The sequence below is a fragment of the Fulmarus glacialis genome, unplaced genomic scaffold, assembly GCF_000690835.1.
Source record: "Fulmarus glacialis isolate BGI_N327 unplaced genomic scaffold, ASM69083v1 scaffold9394, whole genome shotgun sequence".
Lineage (NCBI taxonomy): Eukaryota > Metazoa > Chordata > Aves > Procellariiformes > Procellariidae > Fulmarus > Fulmarus glacialis.
Window position 1 is genome coordinate 69,186 of NW_009212160.1, and position 21,143 is coordinate 90,328.

The window sequence follows — 21,143 nt, forward strand, 5'->3', positions numbered from 1 at the left end:
GGGTTCACAAGTCCTGCCAGTAAACCTGCTTCAGTGTGGGCTCCTCTCTCCACAGGTCCACAGGTCCTGCCAGGAGCCTGCTCCAGCACAGGGGTCACAGCCTCCTTCGGGCATCCACCTGCTCCATTGTGGGGTCCTCTGCAGGCTGCAGGTGGATATCTGCTCCACCGTTAACCTCCATGGGCTGCAGGGGGACAGCCTGCCTCACTATGGTCCGCCCCAAAAAAAAAAAAGGGGAATCTCTGCTCCAGCACCTGGAGCACCTCCTCGCCCTCCTTCTTCACTGGCCCTGGTGTCTGCAGAGTTGTTTCTCTCACATATTCTCACTCCTCTCTCCGGCTGCAATTGCTGTTGCACAGCAACTTTTTCCCCTTCTTAAATATGTTATCACAGAGGCTCTACCACCCTGATGGGCTCAGCTTTGGCCAGTGGTGGGTCCGTCTTGGAGCTAGCTGGCATTGGCTCTATCAGACATAGGGGAAACTTCTAGCAGCTTCTCACAGAAGCCACACCTGGAGCCCCCCTGCTACCAAAACTTTGCCAAGCAAACTTAATACATGATGACATGTTTAATATTATCTAACATTAAATAAAACATAACTGAAACAGGTACTTTGCTGACAGGGTAACTGAAGTAAACATAAACTTAAGAACTTATCTCAAGTAGAGCTATACTTTGTCCATCACTGTCCACCACAGTATCAAAATGGCAGGAAAAACAAAAATGATAAAAAGATGGCAAGGCAACATATAGATGAATAGAGAACAAAAAACACGTGGAAAAAACCTACTAAGCAGTTCAAAGGTGTGATTTATAAATATAAAAAATGGCTTTGAAGAGAATAAAGATCGTGTAATGCAAAAGCAGGGGATCTTGAAGTGCAATGCATGCATAATTTTTAGGCACACTGACATTGCAAATATGTAGGATATTGCATTTTCAATAATTCTTCCTTTCTAGAACAAAAATCCAGCAAAGAACATTGAAAGCTCTAATGCATTAAAGCATATATATGGAAATCTTTTACATTTTTCATACTGAAACATTTCAGGCTTAAAAGAGGACAAACTGATTTGATTTTTTTTCTACATATTTTCTAATATACAATTTAGAAGACTGTATAATACATTAAATATTTTATAAGATTTGGGTAGAATATTGCTTATTAAGTAAAAGGTGCTCACTAAATACCGTGTCCTTGCTAGACAAGGTAGGATTCTTCGTGCTAGGCCTTTGCAGAAGTATAAATAAGGGAAACCTGTCCTGCTGCTTATTGCAACAGCTGTGCTAAGTATTGTTATCTCAGATACAGCTGTTGATTTGCATGAAAGATATATAGCACACGGTTTTGTGTGCTATATATCTTTCATGCAAATCAACAGCTGTTTTGTGAAAATACTTAGCTGTTTCAGAGAATTCTTTCCTTACTGATTTCACATGATAGAGAGAGTTTCCCCATGGTCTCTTCCCATTCTTAAGAGAGGAACTAACTTCATAGTATAAGAAAATACAAGACATGAGAGGCACATCCTTCTGACAGATTCTTTAAATCTCCTTAGTCATCAGTGTTTGCTAGGTAAAGCAAAATGTTCTCATGGAACATTTGAAGACTTAACAACTTAATTCAGATAATATCCTATTGAATACGAGAGGAAAGATTGGCCACAAAACTTTTTTTTTTTTTTTTTTTTTAATTTTTAAGCCTCCTTTCCAGCGGAACAAAATGAGTTATGTTTTCATAAAACAGAGCTAATGCTACCCTACAAAGTCACTCAACCATATCAAAACTGGAAAGGAGATAAAATTAGTGGGACGGGAAATCAGAAATACTGATTAAAATTACAGAGATAATTTAGATTCAGTCATATTCCTCATATCCTCTATTTCATTTGTTTAAATTTAATTTGTTTAAATTTATGTATTGCTTAATGAAAATTATTCATACATCATCTGAACATGGAAATTTTGAACCATTACAAGACTTAACTGACTAAAGCATTAAGAGTAAATATTGCAGCCTATAGCTGAAATTAACACTTCTCAGACCATTTCTATAGGGACAAAAGTGTACGCAAACATCTGGGAGTTACTCAAAAAAAAGAAGAAAATTTTGTCTGTTGCTTATAAACATTTGTGATCTGAAGAAGCAGCTATTAAAATAATAATTTCACAATCAGGTTATAGTTGTCTTGTTTCTCTCAGAAAACATTCGGAAATAAATGTGAATAGAAAGAAGGATTTAAGTGATATATTGAGACTATATTACTACCAGGCATTTATATGAGCACAGCCAGCTGATAAAAGACTTAAACCATATAATATTAAGGAGTTACACTCATTTACTTAGGAAGAAAGACATAACATATGACCTGTCTGATAAAAACAGATTCAATTTTGAATATTTAAATATCTGAAAAACAAGTTCAAGCTACAGTTCAGGTATGTTACTGTTTCCAGAATTATTCAATAATTTCAACAGCCTTATATATTTTACAAAGCCATAACCTTCCAAATGTCGAATTAATCAACAGAAAAAAAAAAAAAAAAAAATCAATAAAAGCTTTACCCCTGAAGAATCACCCATCTTCAACAGTAAATAGAGAATAAGAAAAGGCAGGAGATATTTTCATATAAATAGCAACAACAAATAATCTCAGTGAAAAGCACTGAAGAAAAGTAGGGAGACAAAGATAAAAGGTCACATATTCTCCTCCAACTTGTAAATAGTTAATCACCACATTTCAAGGAGGTACTTCTTGTATGTCACAGAGTAGAAACACTATTTCTGTTATATTTCAGCAATATTGCCGTTGCCAGTTGAGATGTGACCCAACGAAGTACAATAAATACCACCCTGGACAAATGCTGACATCCAATGGAACTTCTTTCATAATATCTAGTTCTACATCTTAATGTATAGATTAAATATTGAACTTCCTCCACTACACAAAAGCTAGCACCAATTCACACGAAAAGTATTACAGGTCTCCTCAGAATATGTGCAAATACCAATGCATCCTTGCATTCTTTTAAATATGACAGACTTCCTGGCATGTCCTGGTAAAATCACAAAAAGTATGAATTTTCTTCTTTTAGAGAATGAAGTTACAGAAAAGGAGTAAGCAAGGTATCTGAAGAGAAAAATAGATCTTCAGATTGCAGTTAGTTATTACCCTACATTCTCTGAATAAAAACCTCTTAACCAACAAAAAGTAGGATAGTTGTATGTCATTTTTACTACATGAAACGACAGTAACTGACATAACATTTTCAGAAGATCAGTAAAAAATCACCAATTTCCCATTTTTTCTTGCTCACTGATGGCTAATACATGAGGTTTAGTTCAGGTAAACAAGAAAAAGGAGACCAGAAAACAAATGTAATTTTATAAATGAGAGAAACATGACTAAAAACTACATATCCAAACTACTACTTTTTTCTACAGGATACTGAAACCCCACACAGCACACTCATATTAATCAATTGCTTGCTCAAACTGCACTTCGAAGAGTGAGGTTGTTACTTCCACAGGCATATAACATGGCAGGTATCTCAAACTACAAAAACTTCCTCAAATAGTCCCAAAACTTGCTTGAGCAGAAGATAAAAAGCATATAAGACAATTATTTCACATCCAAACATGAGGCCTACTAGAGCTTTCTTATCAGGAAAATACAAGGCATTTCTGCACTACCGTATGACATCCATGTGTTATATAACAAGGTAATTTAATTCTGGGCAAATTTCTTTATACAGATCGATAGAACCAAATTCATTTTTAATGAAATCTCACCAATTGCCAACTCTACCCCTCACTTTGCCAAATAAAGAAATTAAAAATACTGAGTACTACATCTGTTCCTTCTCCGGTCATAGTAAACCGTTCACTGTCCATAGTACATACCCCTCTTTAGCTTCAAAAAGCATTGAATTATTAATGAGTAGTTTGGGAGAAAGGAAAGAAAAGTTTTTTCATGTTTAATGATGTCTCACAGGGGAAGCATTACATAATGGTGAAAAATGTACCCTGGGGTGAAATATTTCCTTAATATCTTACTATCCTAAGTTCATTACTACAGTAAAAGGCCATCTCTATCCTCCAGCAATAACACATAAGCATCATTTTTGTCATTAGTGAAACATCCAGTTATCCAAAATCATTTTTAGATTATTAGAAAGATTCTTACTGATTTTTCAATAGGCATACACTTTATATTGGATATGAAGCTTTGGGTTTTCCATCAAATAAAGGCGATAACATACTTACTTTTCTGTCTGGCCAATTATACTTTGCAAATATTGTATCGTATGTGTCCACAGCTCCATCAGTAATCAACATTATGGCTTGGCTGCAAATACTTCCTTGTCCTGTGTGATTGAACTGTGAAAGGAAACAATCATTTAGTTACAGCACATTCCTGTTAAATGAAGATAGATAGGATCACACTGGATAAACATGGATCTTGTCAAATCTCTAGCATGCTTAGAAGTAGGTGAAAAATTCTCACGTTGAAAACATCTTATCATAGATATTATGTTCTTACCGAATTGTAACTTCAATTATGTAACAGAATTGGGATTCATTATATAACCCCATTTTATCAGCTTGAAAAATAAGAAACATACATAAATATAGCACTTCCCCAAATTAAAACTGTATTCCCCTGTTTTAGATAGATGATATGTATTGATACATCTACATAGGGTTTCCTCAGATTTAAATATAATTTTAAAAGAACAAGATACAGAAAAAGAAGAAGAAATGAATGACTGATAATTTTACTGCGAAGTACAGAAGATACACCACTTACAGAGAGACATATGATTATTCATATGGCATTCATATTCACTCAGGATTACATTCCATATGTTATTTTTCATAAAATGTTTATCTGGGAGAACCAAGTTAATATTTATATATTCTCAGATTCTCCTATTACTCAAAATGAATACATGTAAGTAATTCAAGCTGCTGAACAGCAGTACTTGAGCACAGGTACTTAGCAGTCAACATATCCTTTGGAGTATGCAAAGAAAATTTAATTGTTCCACAAATGGGATTTTCTCCTGGTCAAAGAGCAAGTAAATTGGACTGAGTCATAACATAAGCTTTCATCTCTTGATTCTGGAGTTGGTGCCTTAATTTTGAATCCATGTGTCTCCATTTGATCTTATTGCAGAATAGGTTATTATTTGTGGGCATATTATTTTATATATTCAAGGAACTTAGGTGAAACATCCAGCTTTTAGCAAAAAAATGCAAAGTTGGAAAATTATTTGATTTTTAATTACTCTGTACGAACACTAAAAAAAATCTGTGAAAAGATCAATAAACTGGGGCATTACACGCAACTCCATAGATTGGGCTAACATTTGAATACATTCTAATGAATGAACAATCTCCTTTTGTTCTCTTCCTATGTAGTTTTCAGGTACATTACCAACTTTGAGGTCAGACAAGGCCTCATCCTACCACCTTTCTCTTGGTACTGAGAAAGCCAAGAAATAATTACCTTGTCCCACCTCACCAGCCTATCTGTGATGAATGGTGCCCAAAAAAGGATGGTCCCATTTGAGAAGTAGTATTTAAATTTAAAGGTGAATTACCTTGCAGGGACTCTGGCGGCTTCTAGATTCAACAAAATTTGTTCGGAGTATTCTAGTTTGATTTGTGCTAGCAACTGCTCTGTCTTTAAGCTTTCTGCAGTCTACTCGCCCTTACATATTTGCTGTTCTTCCCAAAACTGTAAAAACCTTTTTTCTAGAAAAATTTCTTAACTTCTAAAAATGTTGTCTTTGTAGACATGCCTGCAGTAGGAAAGGAAGTAAGTAGATGGTTCCAGCAGTGCTCTGTGTTCTTTTCTTCTGCCTTCACATTTCTATATCTGAGTAATCACATCCACAAACATCATTCAACAATCATTTATATCATCTGCAGCTCTCCTCCAGATCAGTTTCCTTTTGATCAAACAGGAACCTCAGTGAACCGTAATAGAAACATGTTACTTAAAGGGAAACTAAAGCGGGTTTACAGAGTTAGCTATTCTGGTCACTGCCTGTGTGAAAACTCTTATCTGTGATACCTGCAAGGCAGTCTATCCTTAAAATTCTTCAGTCGTGACAGTCTTAACCAGAACCAGAATTATTAACATGGGATTCCTTCATTAGTATGATTTTTAGATCCAATATTTTCTCATAAAGACGAAGTTACTTTGTCAAGGGATATATTCTTCATATGGACAACATATTTTGAAAGAGACAAGGTATACTAAAAGGGAAATTAATGAGGGGGGAATGCCTTCATATATTTATTTTAAAACATCACTCTGTATGCATTTGCATTATTCTACATAGTTATCTGTTCGAATATTTTGAAGAATGAGATTAAATTCAAATGCTTTGATGAGTAGTATCTTCTCATATTTGTCTAGAACTTTAATTTTATTGAATAGCAAGAGTGATGAAAGTGTTTTCCATAATAATAACAATGACAAGGGCCTTATGATGAACTACAATTAACTCAGCGATTCATCAGTTAGCAGCAAAAAATTTCAATGCATCCTGACATTTACAGCATTTGGTTGTGATTAACAGTCTTTGAAATGTCACAGAATTTTATTTAATTTGCTGTGATTTTTTTAAAGGTAATCACTGCAAAGACCGCATTTATCACCAGAAGAGATAATTGCAGTTGTCACATGACATAGTAGGTGCCTAACTACCGTACGAAGCACTTCTATATTCTTACACTATATAATGAACACTGCATAAATTGATGATGGGAAAGAATTTGGAAATGGATTTTTAAATGTGCTTTTCAAAGACATCAGTATCAACCATCTTCAAGTCTTAACAACCTAGGCAAATACTGAGAGGTAATTGCAAGGCAAAATTAACTGAGTTTAATTAGTGTAACCCTGAACCATTCTAAAATCCAACCAGAATCTTAATATACTATTTGTGTAAAACCAAGCTTTTTCTATTTTTCCTTTGCTTTTCCTCCACCCCCTACTTTTTTTTTTTCCCCTTCCCTGCCCCCCTTCTCTTTTTTAAATGAAGACGAGACATCTTTAGCTAACCTATAATTCACAAGAATAGATTTCTGGCACATAAAGGTCACATCCTGTAGACAAAGTGGAAAATGGTTAGCTGTAGTCTTTTAAGGAGAGATTAAGTAGCTTTTTCTCTGACCTAGGCTGCTTAGTAGAAGCTCCCAGAGACTTTGCCGATATGCCTGTATATAATGGAAAAGATTTTTATGCTGTCAATTCTGAAGCATACGTGCAAGAAGGCTTGAAGCTATTATACTCCCTTTTATAGTATAAATAAGAAACAGTCATTACTCCGCCTTGAATAGATCTGAACATACATGTAGCATGATCCATCATGACCTTACAGATCAAAAGAGTCTCACTCATTATAGGTACAATTCAGTACATCGGATGTCAGTTCCTTTTATTCTCAAAACTATCAGTTTATCTAATGGATTTTTATACCACAGTCATCATTATAACTTCAGTTGCCTCACAGATTTTAAAACAAAACAAACAAATCTCATCTCGGGTCTTCTTGATCACTGTCTGTAATGATATTTTTCAGTTTACACATATTCAGAAGACTAGTAAAGAACATTTCTTGTATTGAGGCTGGTTGCTATTTACTGTTGTGTATGTTTTCTAAGACTATATTCAGTGCCCATAATGGGATTCTTAGTAAACCCTCTACAAACAACCTAGAGTGTTCTTTACTTCATGCAGCTTTTCCCATTATCATTTTTGGCGTGCACCACATGAAGGAATTACTTCCACACTGTCTGGGTGAACACGTGGGCAGTGGGTGGAGGAAGATCCTCATCTTTTCATTTTAGGATTTTATGCCCAGAAAAGAACTGATCAATATTGTATTTCAAGATGAATACAAAGGAATTAGAAATATTAGTTAATCTATGATCCTACAGTATGAAGGCAGGCACACTTGTCAAGTCAAACCCTTTGGAGAATATTTTGTTTTGAGGTCTCATTTGCAAGGTACATCCTTCAATCAAAAGACAGTTTGCTACTTATTTTAGATGAGATTTTCTTTTTCCAGCAGACTAAGAGATTTTAAATTTTTTTGCCCAAAAGAAATGACTACACTTAATGAAAACTTTAAAACATTTTCATTAATATAAGCTTAGTTGAAAAAAGGGAAAACAAGAAGGAGGTGGAAAAGGAAAAGGACCAGAGGAAAAAAAAAAGAAAGAAAGAAAGAAAGAAAAAAAAAAGGAAAAAAGGAATATGCTTGTTGTATTTGTGACTGAAATATTTCTTTCCAAAACAACCCTGGTAAACGTGAGTGACAATAATGAAGTTTCTAAAAACATCAGTTGGCATAGCTCAATCTTTATTCTATCATCTGTTAATTCATGAGTTGTGACTGGTTTGTATTCTTAAAATCCAACTGACGTTAGTTAGGATGCATATTAATTCTAAAGGTACATGATATTTAAGACATGGGATCTACAAAGGCTAGATGAGCTGAAAAATAGATGGCCTGGGAAACGTTAGGCAAAAAGAGAAACAAAACTGTTTTCATGACATGACGAAAATTCAAGTCAGAATATGCCTACATTGCATCTTTATTAAAAGTAAAAAAGTACTATAAAAATGTTTTCCAGCTTTCTTTAGTGATCCTTACTAAGCTTTGTTGTAGTATAACGAGTTTTACTGAATTTAATTTGTGCAACAGGAATTAAGTCCCTGTAACTTAGTTTAAAGAAGAGAGACTGTAGTTTTTAAAATGGTGCCTCTTTTCAGAGCCATACTTTGACTAGAGAGGAAGAGTGAATTGATTTCTAATGAATGTATCCCAGTCAACACTCCAAGGCATTGTTCACACTGAGAATGATAAAGCAAACTAGTTCTGGATCTGAACTACCAAGTAACGTGATAGGGGGTCTAAACTGTCAGCCCTAAACTTAGGCTGTTCTGTAATACACACCTACAGAACACTCTAGTAGCAGTTATTTGGAGCCCATAGACACAGAGTTTATAGATTTCTTGGAAACAGGCTATCATGGAAGTATGTCAGGAGAACAGTTTGGCTCACTGAGAAGAGATACCCTGAATATGTTACAGAGGTTCAAGTAGTATGAACAAGGCATTGATTTGTTTTATTTTTGTCTCTAAACATTGTAAATTTCTTTTTATATTTAAAGCTGATCTATATATACACACACACAAATATAATTTTACTTTTCTGAATGTGAAGTGTGATTCTCTTTCAAGGACAAGCTGTTCTTAGAAAGAAACACATAATGGATTTACTTGGAAGTATCCATCACTAACATTAACATTATGCAATATTAACTACCCAGCTGGACTGCCACCATGATAACCACATCAGAAGAGATTCATTTCTACCTGTAGACAAACTAGAATGCCCAAATACACAAGGAACTACATTCTCATCGTAACAGCATCAGACATTTAGTAGGAGAAAGTGTCAACAGCATAAATCTGAAAAGCATTAACTTACTTCATTGAGCATGTTGAAAGCTTCATTTAAAGCAATGTCCAGCATTCCAATTCCTTTTGCAAAAAGTTTGTCAAGGTGTTCCCTGAAATGCTGAAACATGAACAAGAAGGTTTTATTTGTCAGTATATTGTTACAACATACATGTTGATATCAATGATTAAGAATTTCTGAATTCTTCTTTAGACCTACTTCATAAGCTTAAATGACTGCATACACTAATTCATAAACCAAAGTAATTCCTGGTTAATCCTTTTGACTCTTGAAGTCACACTAAACTAAGGATGTGTTAGAACAATAATAATGCGAAGGTATCACAAGATATGTTTTTGGCTAGTTATTCAATCAAATTGTTTTTGTTTGTGGGTTTTTTTTTTTTTGTTTGGGTTTCTATTTAGGGTTATCCATATCTTCTTTTCACTTCATATAGTAATTTTTTTATTATTTCTAACTATTTGGCTCCTAGGTTTTTGAGATCTGCTACTTAATAAAAATAATTATTTCTGAAAGTTAGCTTTGAGATTCTATTTTTTGTTATGATCCCTCCCTAAAGGATGGTAGACCCTAATCATTAGGCCATTGCAGTTTAAATGCAGTTTATCAATGTCAATATAATATTTAGATTGATAAAGAACTACTCTACGCAAGAAGAAAGACAGGGCTAACCGCTTGTTAGCTATGTGTGACTATCTTCAGTATTATGTTGCGTATTCACACTTAAACCCAATTTTTGCAGTTTTAAATATCTCATCAATTATGCACTGCCAAACATGCTGGCCATGAGCATGGAGAACATTTTATAACAAGCAGTTCTTAGAGGTTAACCGGCCTGAATTCATCCTATATTTTCCTCTTTCTAAACATATGTTATTTCTCCAGATATGTCAGAAGTTTGACAAATTTCAGATTTTGCACTCAACAAAAATACAGGACTACCATATAATGTGTACATTAAATTGCAATTTCTTAGAGAAAATGTAAGCTATGAAGTACTGAGTAACACATTTTCAAAACAATGTTAGCACTACTTTCTGTGACTTCAGAGGAGAAACAAATTCTCTTAGGTTTACAAAAAGGAGCAATATATCATTAAAAACAGTATCATGAACCATGCTATCACATAAAGGGACACTGTATGCAACATCAACAAACAAGTACTTCACTCCCCTCATTTTCTATGATGGAAACTTTTTTTTTTTAAAATTTTGTAAAATAAAAAGATATTACAGCAGTATATTGGAAGGCAGAGAACTTCCTATTTCATTATTAAATTTCAGTAAGTTGAAAGAGGAAAATTTACATCCTAGCCTCTAGGCAATTCTGAAGCCACAAAAAAAGGGCTGCTTTTTCAAAACCCTTACTTCATAGTGACCTAGTAGATGTGGTTCATTGCAGCTCCATACTTTGAACAGCCGAAAGGCACAGTCTTGTTCGTCTAAATGAGCAGGGATAGTGTAAATGCCCATACAGCTACACTGCAAAATGGTTCTTTTTTTCCCCAACTTAAGCATAGCTAACTTAAGAAAACACTAGTCAGTATCTCCATAATACTAGTAATTACTGTTTTAAATACATTTAAAAATACAATAATTAATTTGCAAGAAGAAAATGAAGACATATGTGGTGGGAAATAGCAGGGAAGGCAATGCTTTTGTGAAGCATTATTTCAGTCTCCATAACTGGATAAAAGAATTAGTAAGAGGAAATCAGTTAGTAAAAGGAAAATTTTTGTTTATCAGTCTATTGGTCTTAAAGCATTCTTATAGGCAAGAAAACCAAATCAAACTAATTATCTTTGTAGAAGAATTAAAATACTACTGTCCCTTGATTTGTGCCTTTCATATTTTTTACAAGTAATAATGAAAATAAGAATGAATACAAAATACCTAAATATTCAATAAATGCATCAACCTCTTGTTATTCTGTATCCAACTTGTCATTTCAAAGTATCTCTCAAATTAAGTCCAAATTGATCAAAAGCCACATCGGCATATTCTTGACTTCAACTAACGTGGCCTGGAAATTGAGAGTGGCAATGCAAAGATGGCAGTTTCCCAGAACCAGGGCTACTTCAGCTGTCAGCAGCACAACACAGTGTGTTTTCCATAGCTATTTCAAAACACAATAATTGACCAGCAGTCAGATTTGGAGACTACTCACTTCAGTACTCAGGGTGACTTTAATACATATGGCCATAAGTCCATATACAAAAGGATTAACTACAGCACAGGACTGTTACAGTCATTAAAGCTTTTCAGAAACTCAGAAAATACAACTGTTTTTCATTAAATATGTAAAGTTCATACAAATTTAAAATTGTTCATTGGAATTCTTCAAAAACTAAAATATATCATGTTTATAAAATTCTCCAGGAAACATCTTAGCAAAACCAGCTTTACATAGAGCTGATATTTTTAAACAGAAAGTGTTATTAACAGTTAAAAAATATGGAAAACAAGCAGTTTATTATTGTTTCATCAATGCCAAAAACAATTTCATAACATCAAAGTTATGTGTTGACCAGATGTTTTCAAGCTGCCGAAGCAGCCCTATGCTCACAGCCTGTCTCTCCCAGATATATGAAACTAAGGTTAGTTTACAGTTACCATAGATGCTTCCCTACTAACACAGGGATTCACCCTGAAACAGAGGAGTTCTCTGAAAATCAATAAAGCCAAATTTTTGTATTGGAGTTAAGTTTCTAATCTTACCTTTTCATAAATCTGGTATGTTAAAATAAATATTTTATCCAGTCAGTACAGCAATGTCCTGCCAGTCATGCTATAGTGCCCCCTTTGTTACTGGAAAAGGCATTTTTAAAAATATTGTATTCTTTGTGTATGAGAAAACCAAAGTTTCAAACTAGTACGCCTCTCAAAATTTCTCTACAACTCGCCCACACGTGTCTCCAACTGCCACTCAATAATTTTGTCCCTTACAAAAGCACTGCAAAACAGAAAAGTATATTTCAACCCTACTGATAGTGGAGAAAAAAGGGCAGGACATTAACCACTGAAACATCAATTTAAAGAAAAAGAATAAGTGATTTTGGAATGAGGTAACAAACACTTCAATTCCACTTTCAATAACTTTCAGAAATCAAACAGGTCCCAAAAAACAGAAGTCCCCTGCTCTTAATGAGTCAAAAAGCATCTTTTAATCTTTACATCTTAAATAGCTCTTTTTAGTAATAAACTGCACAAGAAATAATATTGGTTCATCTCAGCTTATTTTTACTGTCCTATTGGAGCCCTTCTAGATTAATATCTGAATTTCCTAGAGTTTGAACTGGATATCTGTCCAACTGTGTGCACAAACATTCACATGCAACTGTATGCCTAATTTCCACATGCAATTACCAGAATGTGCAATATCTAATTGTGGACTCAAATACCTAATTGACATGCATAATCTTGGTAATTCTGAATGCAAATCAGGCACACAATTATGACAATCAGACTGTGATATCTGATTACACAATCATAGGGCCAGAACTCAACAGGAGAAGTTGTGTCTTATTACAGTGAGGAAGCATAGATATGTTCAGCTGTGGAGGCATCTGTGATCCATTTAGAAGCGGCTGAAAAACATGAGCTGAAGAGAGTGAGGATACAAATCCACTTGTGCATGTCACCAGGGCAAGGTCTTTGCATATATCTACAAGGGTTCAAACCAGAACATCAGCGATGCGTACACTTGGTCTTGTACCCTTACGTGCTGCTGATTTTATCTGTTTATAAACACTACCCACTGTCAAAACCAGAAAGTCCCCGTGATCGTAACATCTGATAATAATCCATGTATGCAAATCAAAAAGTTTCTCTTCTTTTCTTTTTAAACTGTGTAAAGTTTGTTAGGACCCTCTAAGTCAGAAACAAACCAACAAATACATTGGATGGACCTAGAATCAGGAAATGGGTTCTTGTCCTAGGTATAGTTACAAATATGCCTATTTGAAGAACAGCGGGGTATGCTGAACAGGATATACTGACACTGTTTTTCCAAAGATGAAAAATAATATTCACATACCTATTTCTGCTTAAAAATCAGGTGGCCCAACTTGCCTTGGACTATTTCAGAACTTAAATGAGGAGGAACATAGAAAGATTTTTAATGGTCTTCATATTCTATGCTTCAAGGTATACAGAATATTAAAATCACACCACTGTTGCATATGCCTTTGGCATAACTGAACAAGAAGATAAATTTATCATGATTGAACTTGGAGTTTCTCTTATAATGAGATTACTGAAAGCATTTTTTGGTACACTCAGGTGTATTCACCTTTTTTAGCCTCACCTTTAGCTTAATCAACAGTTGTAGGGATTTTGGACCATACTTGGTTAGATGATTACATTAAATTTTCAGACTTCAGGGATTAAAGTAAAATTGTCTGGCAAAATATGATAGCAAGTCGTATTTCTGTTACTTCTTTTTTCAGTTTCCTACTTTTGATTTATTAGGGTTTAATAGTTAATATATTTACGTAATTCAAGTTAAGTAATTTATTTCAACAAATCTGTGCTTCGGAGATGACATGTATGATTTTGCAAAGATTCAGAGCACTTTTTCATTATTCAGAACATAAAAGAATTTAGGGAGCTAGAGGGGGTTATCTGAATACAGGTGAGAATCTTACGTTCCTTTCCTAATTTCAGGTCATTGCAGGCAATTAAAAACTCTTCTGAGATGAAGGCCAGAAAACTGTGAAAACTGAATTTTTCCTTAATAGCAGAAGCTCCCAACTTCATAGTCAAAACGACACACTGGTTTACCTAGCCCATAGTAAAGCTGAAGAATAATTTACTGATTTGGAGGCAATCCTGAAGAAATTCTGAGGCGTCTCTTTTTATTGGTCTCTTATCTTATAGGCTGTTCTAATGGCTTCACAAGGTTTACTCTCTGATATTTTAAAAGCTGACTGGTATCTATAATCACAACAAGATGACAGATTTTTACATTCTGGTAGTGAACAGAACCTGGTCACACACCTAACAAACAAGAAAGAGTCACGTGTCAGCGCAACAGTCAGGGAAATTTTTTGGCCTCCATTACAATAATTTGAGGATACCCCATAACCTTCAAGGTTTTACCCTTTTTAAACAAGGAAAAGAAAAGAGAAGAAAAAAGTACAGCTATCTTCATTCGACATCTGAGGAAACAAACACATCTGAAAGCAGGTAATGATACATTAAAGCAGAGAACCGAGTTCCAATTCTCAAACGCCAGGTAAGTGCCGTAACAACCATGCCATCTCAGACATATACAGAAAAGAGCAGACAAGTTGTCAGCTAACATAAGCCCTCATGTCTGGCATTCATGTTTTGGTATAGCTTCTTTTTACCATAGCAAACATTTGCAGAATTTCACTGATGGATTTTTCCCTTGCATCATGACAAAGCTAGTCACAATAGTGGCGTGCTTGGCTCAAGTTTTAATTGGCACACAGTCTACAAGACTTCACAGGCTGTTTTAATGCATCTTAACATGAGGACACCACCTAAAGCCTTACAAATAGATACATATCACCCAATAAGTTCAGCTTGCTATGGCTTATAGCAGATCCTTTTTCTGGAAGACCTGAAAACCTGTTTGCCTTTATGTTGTATTTCTCTGCCACTGACAAGATGGAAGTACACTGGTAGCGAGTTTACTGTTGTAAACTTCCAACCAAATCAAGTCCCCATCTCTTATCTTCCTACTTACCTAGCTAAACCAGCCTCTTTTTAGGGCTTCTGAATTAGTTAATTGAGTTATGCCCAACTTCCCATTTATACAGTTTTCAGCATTTTTATTACAACCAGAAAGTTTTTATTTCCTTCTTGTTAAGGCAATATGCAACACAGTAGTCCCAGTACCCTGTACAGATATATTTTATTATAGCTTGCTTGTGATTACCAAAAATAAGGTACCATTTGTGATGAGTAGGAATACCCAAATGAGATGGGGTTACAGGACCATGCATTCCAGTCTAAGCATACACGAATAAAGCATTTTCCACTGATTCCAAAGAGGGAAGTAACAGTTCACAACTCATATATGCAGCAGAGTTTATACAGTTACACAGGAAAACTATGTTATTTGCTATTAATTGTCTGGCAAGGGTGATCTTCCTACAGAAAAGCATTGTTAATGGGGTTCAACATTCCTCCAGATTCCTCTGTCAGTTTTAGTGCAAGTCTTTGCTACTTTTAGTATTAGTTCCCATACTCATCCATGCATGCTGTAACTCCAAACGTTCCTGAGACATACTTGGCAAAGATTTATCAGATTTGTGAAGATGAACTACATCAGCATATAAACCAGTAAAAAAAAAAACCACCAAACTACCAGGAGGCATATGTGTGAGGTGGGGGAGTGATGTTTACTGATACGTCACAAGGAAGTTTACCCACATGTACTAACAGTTGGTAAGTGTGCATTCACATCTGTAAAATGCATTTAAGCATCATCCCGTTTAAAATCTGTTGCCAGGGCAATTACAGGTTAGCTTGCTGGTGATGATTAGCCAACCACTTGTGTTCCCTAGCACATGGTGTTGGTAGACTAGATTTTTTTCAAGAAAACAATCCTGAAAACAATGCTGAACAGAGCTCAAGATTCAATATACTCAGATTAAAAACAAGTTCTTGTTAAGTAAATTAGTTGCCTGGGGCTGCAATAGAAAACTTCAGACCAAATTTCAGTGGTCTGGGGCTAGCTGAAAGTTTTGGAGGTCTATAATCATTAGCCAGTTTTAAAAAACAGTAGATTTCAGTGAGACTTTACATTTTTGGTTTTTTTAACAGCTAAGCAATGCAGTCAACAATCTTTTTTGGAGATCTGACAGAGATGGATAGATAAATATACACCTAAATTATTTGCTTAAATAAAATTCAATATGCAAAATTTGTATTTACCAACCTCCTATTGGCAATTTCACTCAGCTTCATTGCTGAATCAGTCTTCTGGTTATTTAATTTCTGGTAATTGCATACAAAAATAAAAGCTCATTGGAAGTTATACACTACATCTGTCTATTTTTGTCATTCTAATTTACGCAGGAGTAAGTTCTTGATTTAGTTTGGAATTACTGTGCCTATCTGTGCATCTAGAAGATGATATATTTCATCTGGAAACGTTTACAGAGAAATGTCCTCAACCCATATATAGTACATTAAAACAACATATAAAAAGAGGAATGTATATTGTAATATTGTTACTTTAAATCTGGAGTTACATTAAATCAGATTGTCATCCGATTCCTTTGGGGTAGGTAAATTGTAACATAGAGTTTTTCAAAGATGAAAACCTCTTGGCCCAAGAAAACTAGTATTAAAATAGGCAGTTCCACATGTTTGTAATTTGTGGAGAAAGTGCAGACGGTGACAGAATAGCGTCTGAACTATTTCCCACTCTTTTTTAAATTTGTGTATAGCAAATTGATACACTTCAAGGTAGCAGCTGTTTAATGCTAATGCCAAATTATAAGTTAGTCTGGTAAAATTCAAATATATGTTACATATTTTATATTACTAAACCATATTTAGGATCACAGATTAATTTCAACCTCATTTATGCTACCCAATGTAATTATAGATTTAATCTTTGTGATAAACGAAACTTGAAGCAAGTTTTGCAAATTAGGGATAGCTTACAACATTCTGAGAATATGTCTCCACGTATCTAAACTGAACCTTCAATGCCATTATGTGCCAACACAAAAATTTTATGACAAATGCTAGGCTGTGAAAAATTTTAGAAATAAGTGGATGCAACTTGATGCCTGCCATATCACCTGAAATTATAATTATTCCTAAAACAAATTACTATAATCTTCTATTGTAAAAATGAAAGCAGAAACACTATATGTTGGAAGAAATCTAGTACTAGGGTGGCTACTTTGTATCTTAGTAAAACTGGTGGCACATATATTAACACCACTCACATCACTCTCTCATATTTGAAGTGGTAAGTTCGTCTTTTATAAATACATAAACCAGACTTGATTCAATAAGGTTTCTCAAAAGGAGTAGCTTTCTGAAGTTGTATCTGACAGAAATTCAAGGTGCAATTAGATCCTCACTGCTCTGAAAGCTACACATAACACAAGCTTTTACAGAACCAACAATTTTGCAGAAAAAAAAAAACTGTTTAAATTTCTAAACATATTATACTAGCATCTCTTCTTTGTTGGTTGTTGCTAGCAGTAAAAAAAATAAAGTTAAATGAAGATTTACAACTCAAGACTGCATTACTTCGCTGTTCTGGAAGCTGGTAGGGAACAGGTTTAGATGCTTAGAATCATCACTTCTTCCAATGTATCCTCACTCTTTCTTAAAGAAAAGCATATTACTTGATCAATGTGCTGGAGATTCAGGGCTGAAAACCTGTTTTCTCCAACCTTCATTCCTTTCCCATAACAAAAATGCATGAATATGTTAAATGTTTAAATGCTTAATTATATTAAGCTTATTTGATGTCCTTTAAAAACTGTAATGCACCGGACAGATAGTGCTTTAATCAAGGAGTGATCTTGATCAAGTAACCCCTACAGGTATGATAAGGCTTGTTAAAAAAAAAAAAAAAAAATATTCCTGCCTTCACTATGCCAATCACAATGAAATCTGTACCAATCTTCAAAACATGTATTTGTCCAAGTTGAAAGTTGCAAAGGTAAAAGTACTTATGCTATGTTTTCTTTTCTGTCTAACTGTTCTCTTTACTTAACAAAACAATGCAGGATCAAGAATCTTCGGCTAACATGGGCTCCTGTATCAAATAAATTAACAACTAAATCTAACTTGTCACCCTTTACTAATATGGCTGTGAGAAGAGAGACCTAAAATGTTAACTACAGGGATAGGGAAGTAATAATTTAAGTAAAGATGCAACTAGAATACAGATCGCACATTGTAGAGGAAACAAATGCAACTTCATCAATAATAACTGGGTTGTCATTCAAAGAGAAATGCAACTTCCTTGCTCTGTACGCACTTTGTACAGATTTACTCTAGTGGAAGGCCCGCTTTCCTACCTGAAAAGCAAAGAGAGAAAAATGGCGGGGGGGAGAGGGAAATGTGGACTTTATAATATCTTTCCTGACATTTGGAACAGAAAACTGCGCCACATTACTCAAGGGAGAGTGTCACCACAGAGTGGATATAAAAGGGTTACAACACTTTAAATGCTTTTTCATACTTTAATGAGAGTGGATTTTTTTCTTTTAGGTAAGTAGTTCCCACACTGTGGTCCAGAAAATAATAGTAAGAGATTTAGAGCCAATGTGTGGAACTAACATTGTGTTTACAATACTGTTTCCCTCCCAAAAAAAGAAGAGACCTTGTGGAGGGGGGGGCTGGAGGCGGGGGGAGGAAGCGGGAGTCACACTATTTCACTGAGAAAATGTGTAAACCAGATGCCAGATAGCTTATTTTTTTTTCCCCAAGACTAGCTGGATTTTCTGAAAGTCTGGTTCTTTGGAAGCCTGTTACATTCCCTGCTCATTATGGAGAAGAATTTCTGCAACCCATCCCTGAACGTGAAAGAGCATGTTCATTTGCTACTCGTAATCCCATTGAATATGCAGCACCAACACCATTAAGAAGCACTCAGTTCCCAGGCTGCTATAAGCCCTAAGGCTAAAGCAGTTTCCTGGAGCCTACTAAAAAAAATCCTTATGCTCCATTCCCTGAAGATGCTCCCAGGTTTCCTCTTACCTAGACAGGCTGCGCATGGGAACAGAATAGGCTCTGGCTGTAGCCCAACTGCCTGAGGGAGCAGACTGCTGTGGGTGGCAAACCAAACTATTTGACTTATGCCTACACCTTGGAAAGCCAGGCTGGCTGCTACTGCAGCTGTGCAAGAGGTCAGGATGAGCCGGGCAGTGTCTGCGCTTGCAGAAGGGACCCCCCTCAGCAGAAGCAAACACCACGCTCAGCTGTCCCCAAAAAAGAGGACCTGATCTCCCTAAGTCCAGCCCTGGTCCATCTGTCCCAAGTTAGGATAATTTAACCCTATTTATTCTGCTGAGAAGCTGGTTTGCCCTTTAGCTCACTACAAATGAAGTGCAAGTGATAAGGATTGCCTAATCTTCTAGATTTTCTATTTCTTTGTTTTGTTAAAGTTTAGAGATTAAAGAAAACTCGATTCAAAGACAGACATTCAGCATGTTTAAGTGACATCCTCAGGGTAGAAAGATTCAATTTGAAAACATCTGAGCCTTATATAAAGACAGCAAAGTAGTTCTTCAATAAATACTTTAAAGACAAATGTAGACTGGGGTACTGATCCTATGAAAGCAATTTTTATTTGGAGTTATTGAAACAGCTGCTTTCCTCGTGAGATAAAAAGCTCCAGTCAAACATCTCAAAGTAATTTCTTATCTATGCTTCTAAGAACTGTGTTTATTTGCTACATGTGATGTCAGATGAACCTAGCAAGATGCAGTTAGCAAGAACCAGGGTGTGCGTCTGTGTAAATTGGGGAGGATTTTTTTTTAAAGGGTCATTTAATGGGAATTTTTCCTATTGGCATTCGTGTATTATGGTTTGCGTAAAAAAAAAAAAGAAGAAGAAGAAGAGAAATATACTGCCAAAATGGTAGAAATTAAAGTTTACTCAGCATAAATTAATAGCTTGGTAAAACTGGTTTTATGCATGCTTCCAGCAACAAATGCTTCATTAAGAAATACCTGTCCTCAGTAAGGCCAGGTGTATATATAGCAATATAAAAGAGTGGTAGAGTGAACTGTTAAAAAATCAGTCCCTGCAATCATCAGCAACATACATCTCCTCTTTCCACATAAGGGAAAACTATAGCAATATGAAATACCATTACAGCAATTTCTAATTGTTTCTGTTTAAAGTTAGCATATGGGAATAGATATTTGCTAGCTAAAGAAAAAAATGTTCTAATGTATTTTAAAATGCTTGTATTTATTTTGGTGCTAATGGAGCTTATACTGGTAGTAACAGATGTGGTCATCCTTGCTCCCATTCAATTGAGAAGCATATTTGACATTAAAAGATAAAGAATAGAAATTTCTGGAAGGAATATATAGTTACATCTTCAGACCTATGTTGGACTTCCAAGAAATCAGGCATATGTATACACATATAAACTGAAACAATAGCATATATTTTAAAACATTGTCTGTCAATCACCTGCTCTACTTTGCCAATACAGAAACTTATGGTTATATGTTGATAATGGCTGTTTGAAAAAATACATATTATAGTGTTTGTCGTGATATTTTTCTTGTTTCTGTTTTATCATTTAACAAACAAAAGAAAGAGCTATTCTTACCAGTGAACATGCAAAGGAGTTTTTACCTTGTAAGACTGATTGAGAAGGTGTAATTTCATCTATTTTCATCTGATATTAAAATGGACACTTGGCAATTACACAGAAAAAAACTACAGGAGAAGCCTGGTATATCTGTCAGACTCACAGAAATGAAAGCAAGAGCCCAAATGATTGAATTCTTATGATGAGTTCCAAAACACAGTTAAATACTCTGATAACTCTTGACCAGTTTTGGAATGTGCATAGTAACAGCGTTTTAAGACATCTTTTTTCTATGGACCTTACCAAAAGACTATGAATTCAAGAGAAACTTTTCCAGGAAATTCAGTGTGGTTTTGATGAG

The 21,143-nt window shown here is 35.1% G+C and overlaps 1 protein-coding gene across 1 annotated transcript in view; it reads right to left on the reverse strand.

The window, feature by feature from the left end:
- The window catches only part of LOC104076770 (voltage-dependent calcium channel subunit alpha-2/delta-3), a gene marked incomplete at both ends in the record, with an annotated part of 201,168 nt that overhangs the window by 62,244 nt on the left and 117,781 nt on the right, over window positions 1-21,143 (reverse strand). Inside the window, 2 exons of the mRNA XM_009577761.1 lie at window positions 4,269-4,382; window positions 9,518-9,607. Coding sequence (XP_009576056.1) covers window positions 4,269-4,382; window positions 9,518-9,607 — 204 coding nt within the window. The remainder of the gene's footprint in view (window positions 1-4,268; window positions 4,383-9,517; window positions 9,608-21,143) is intronic.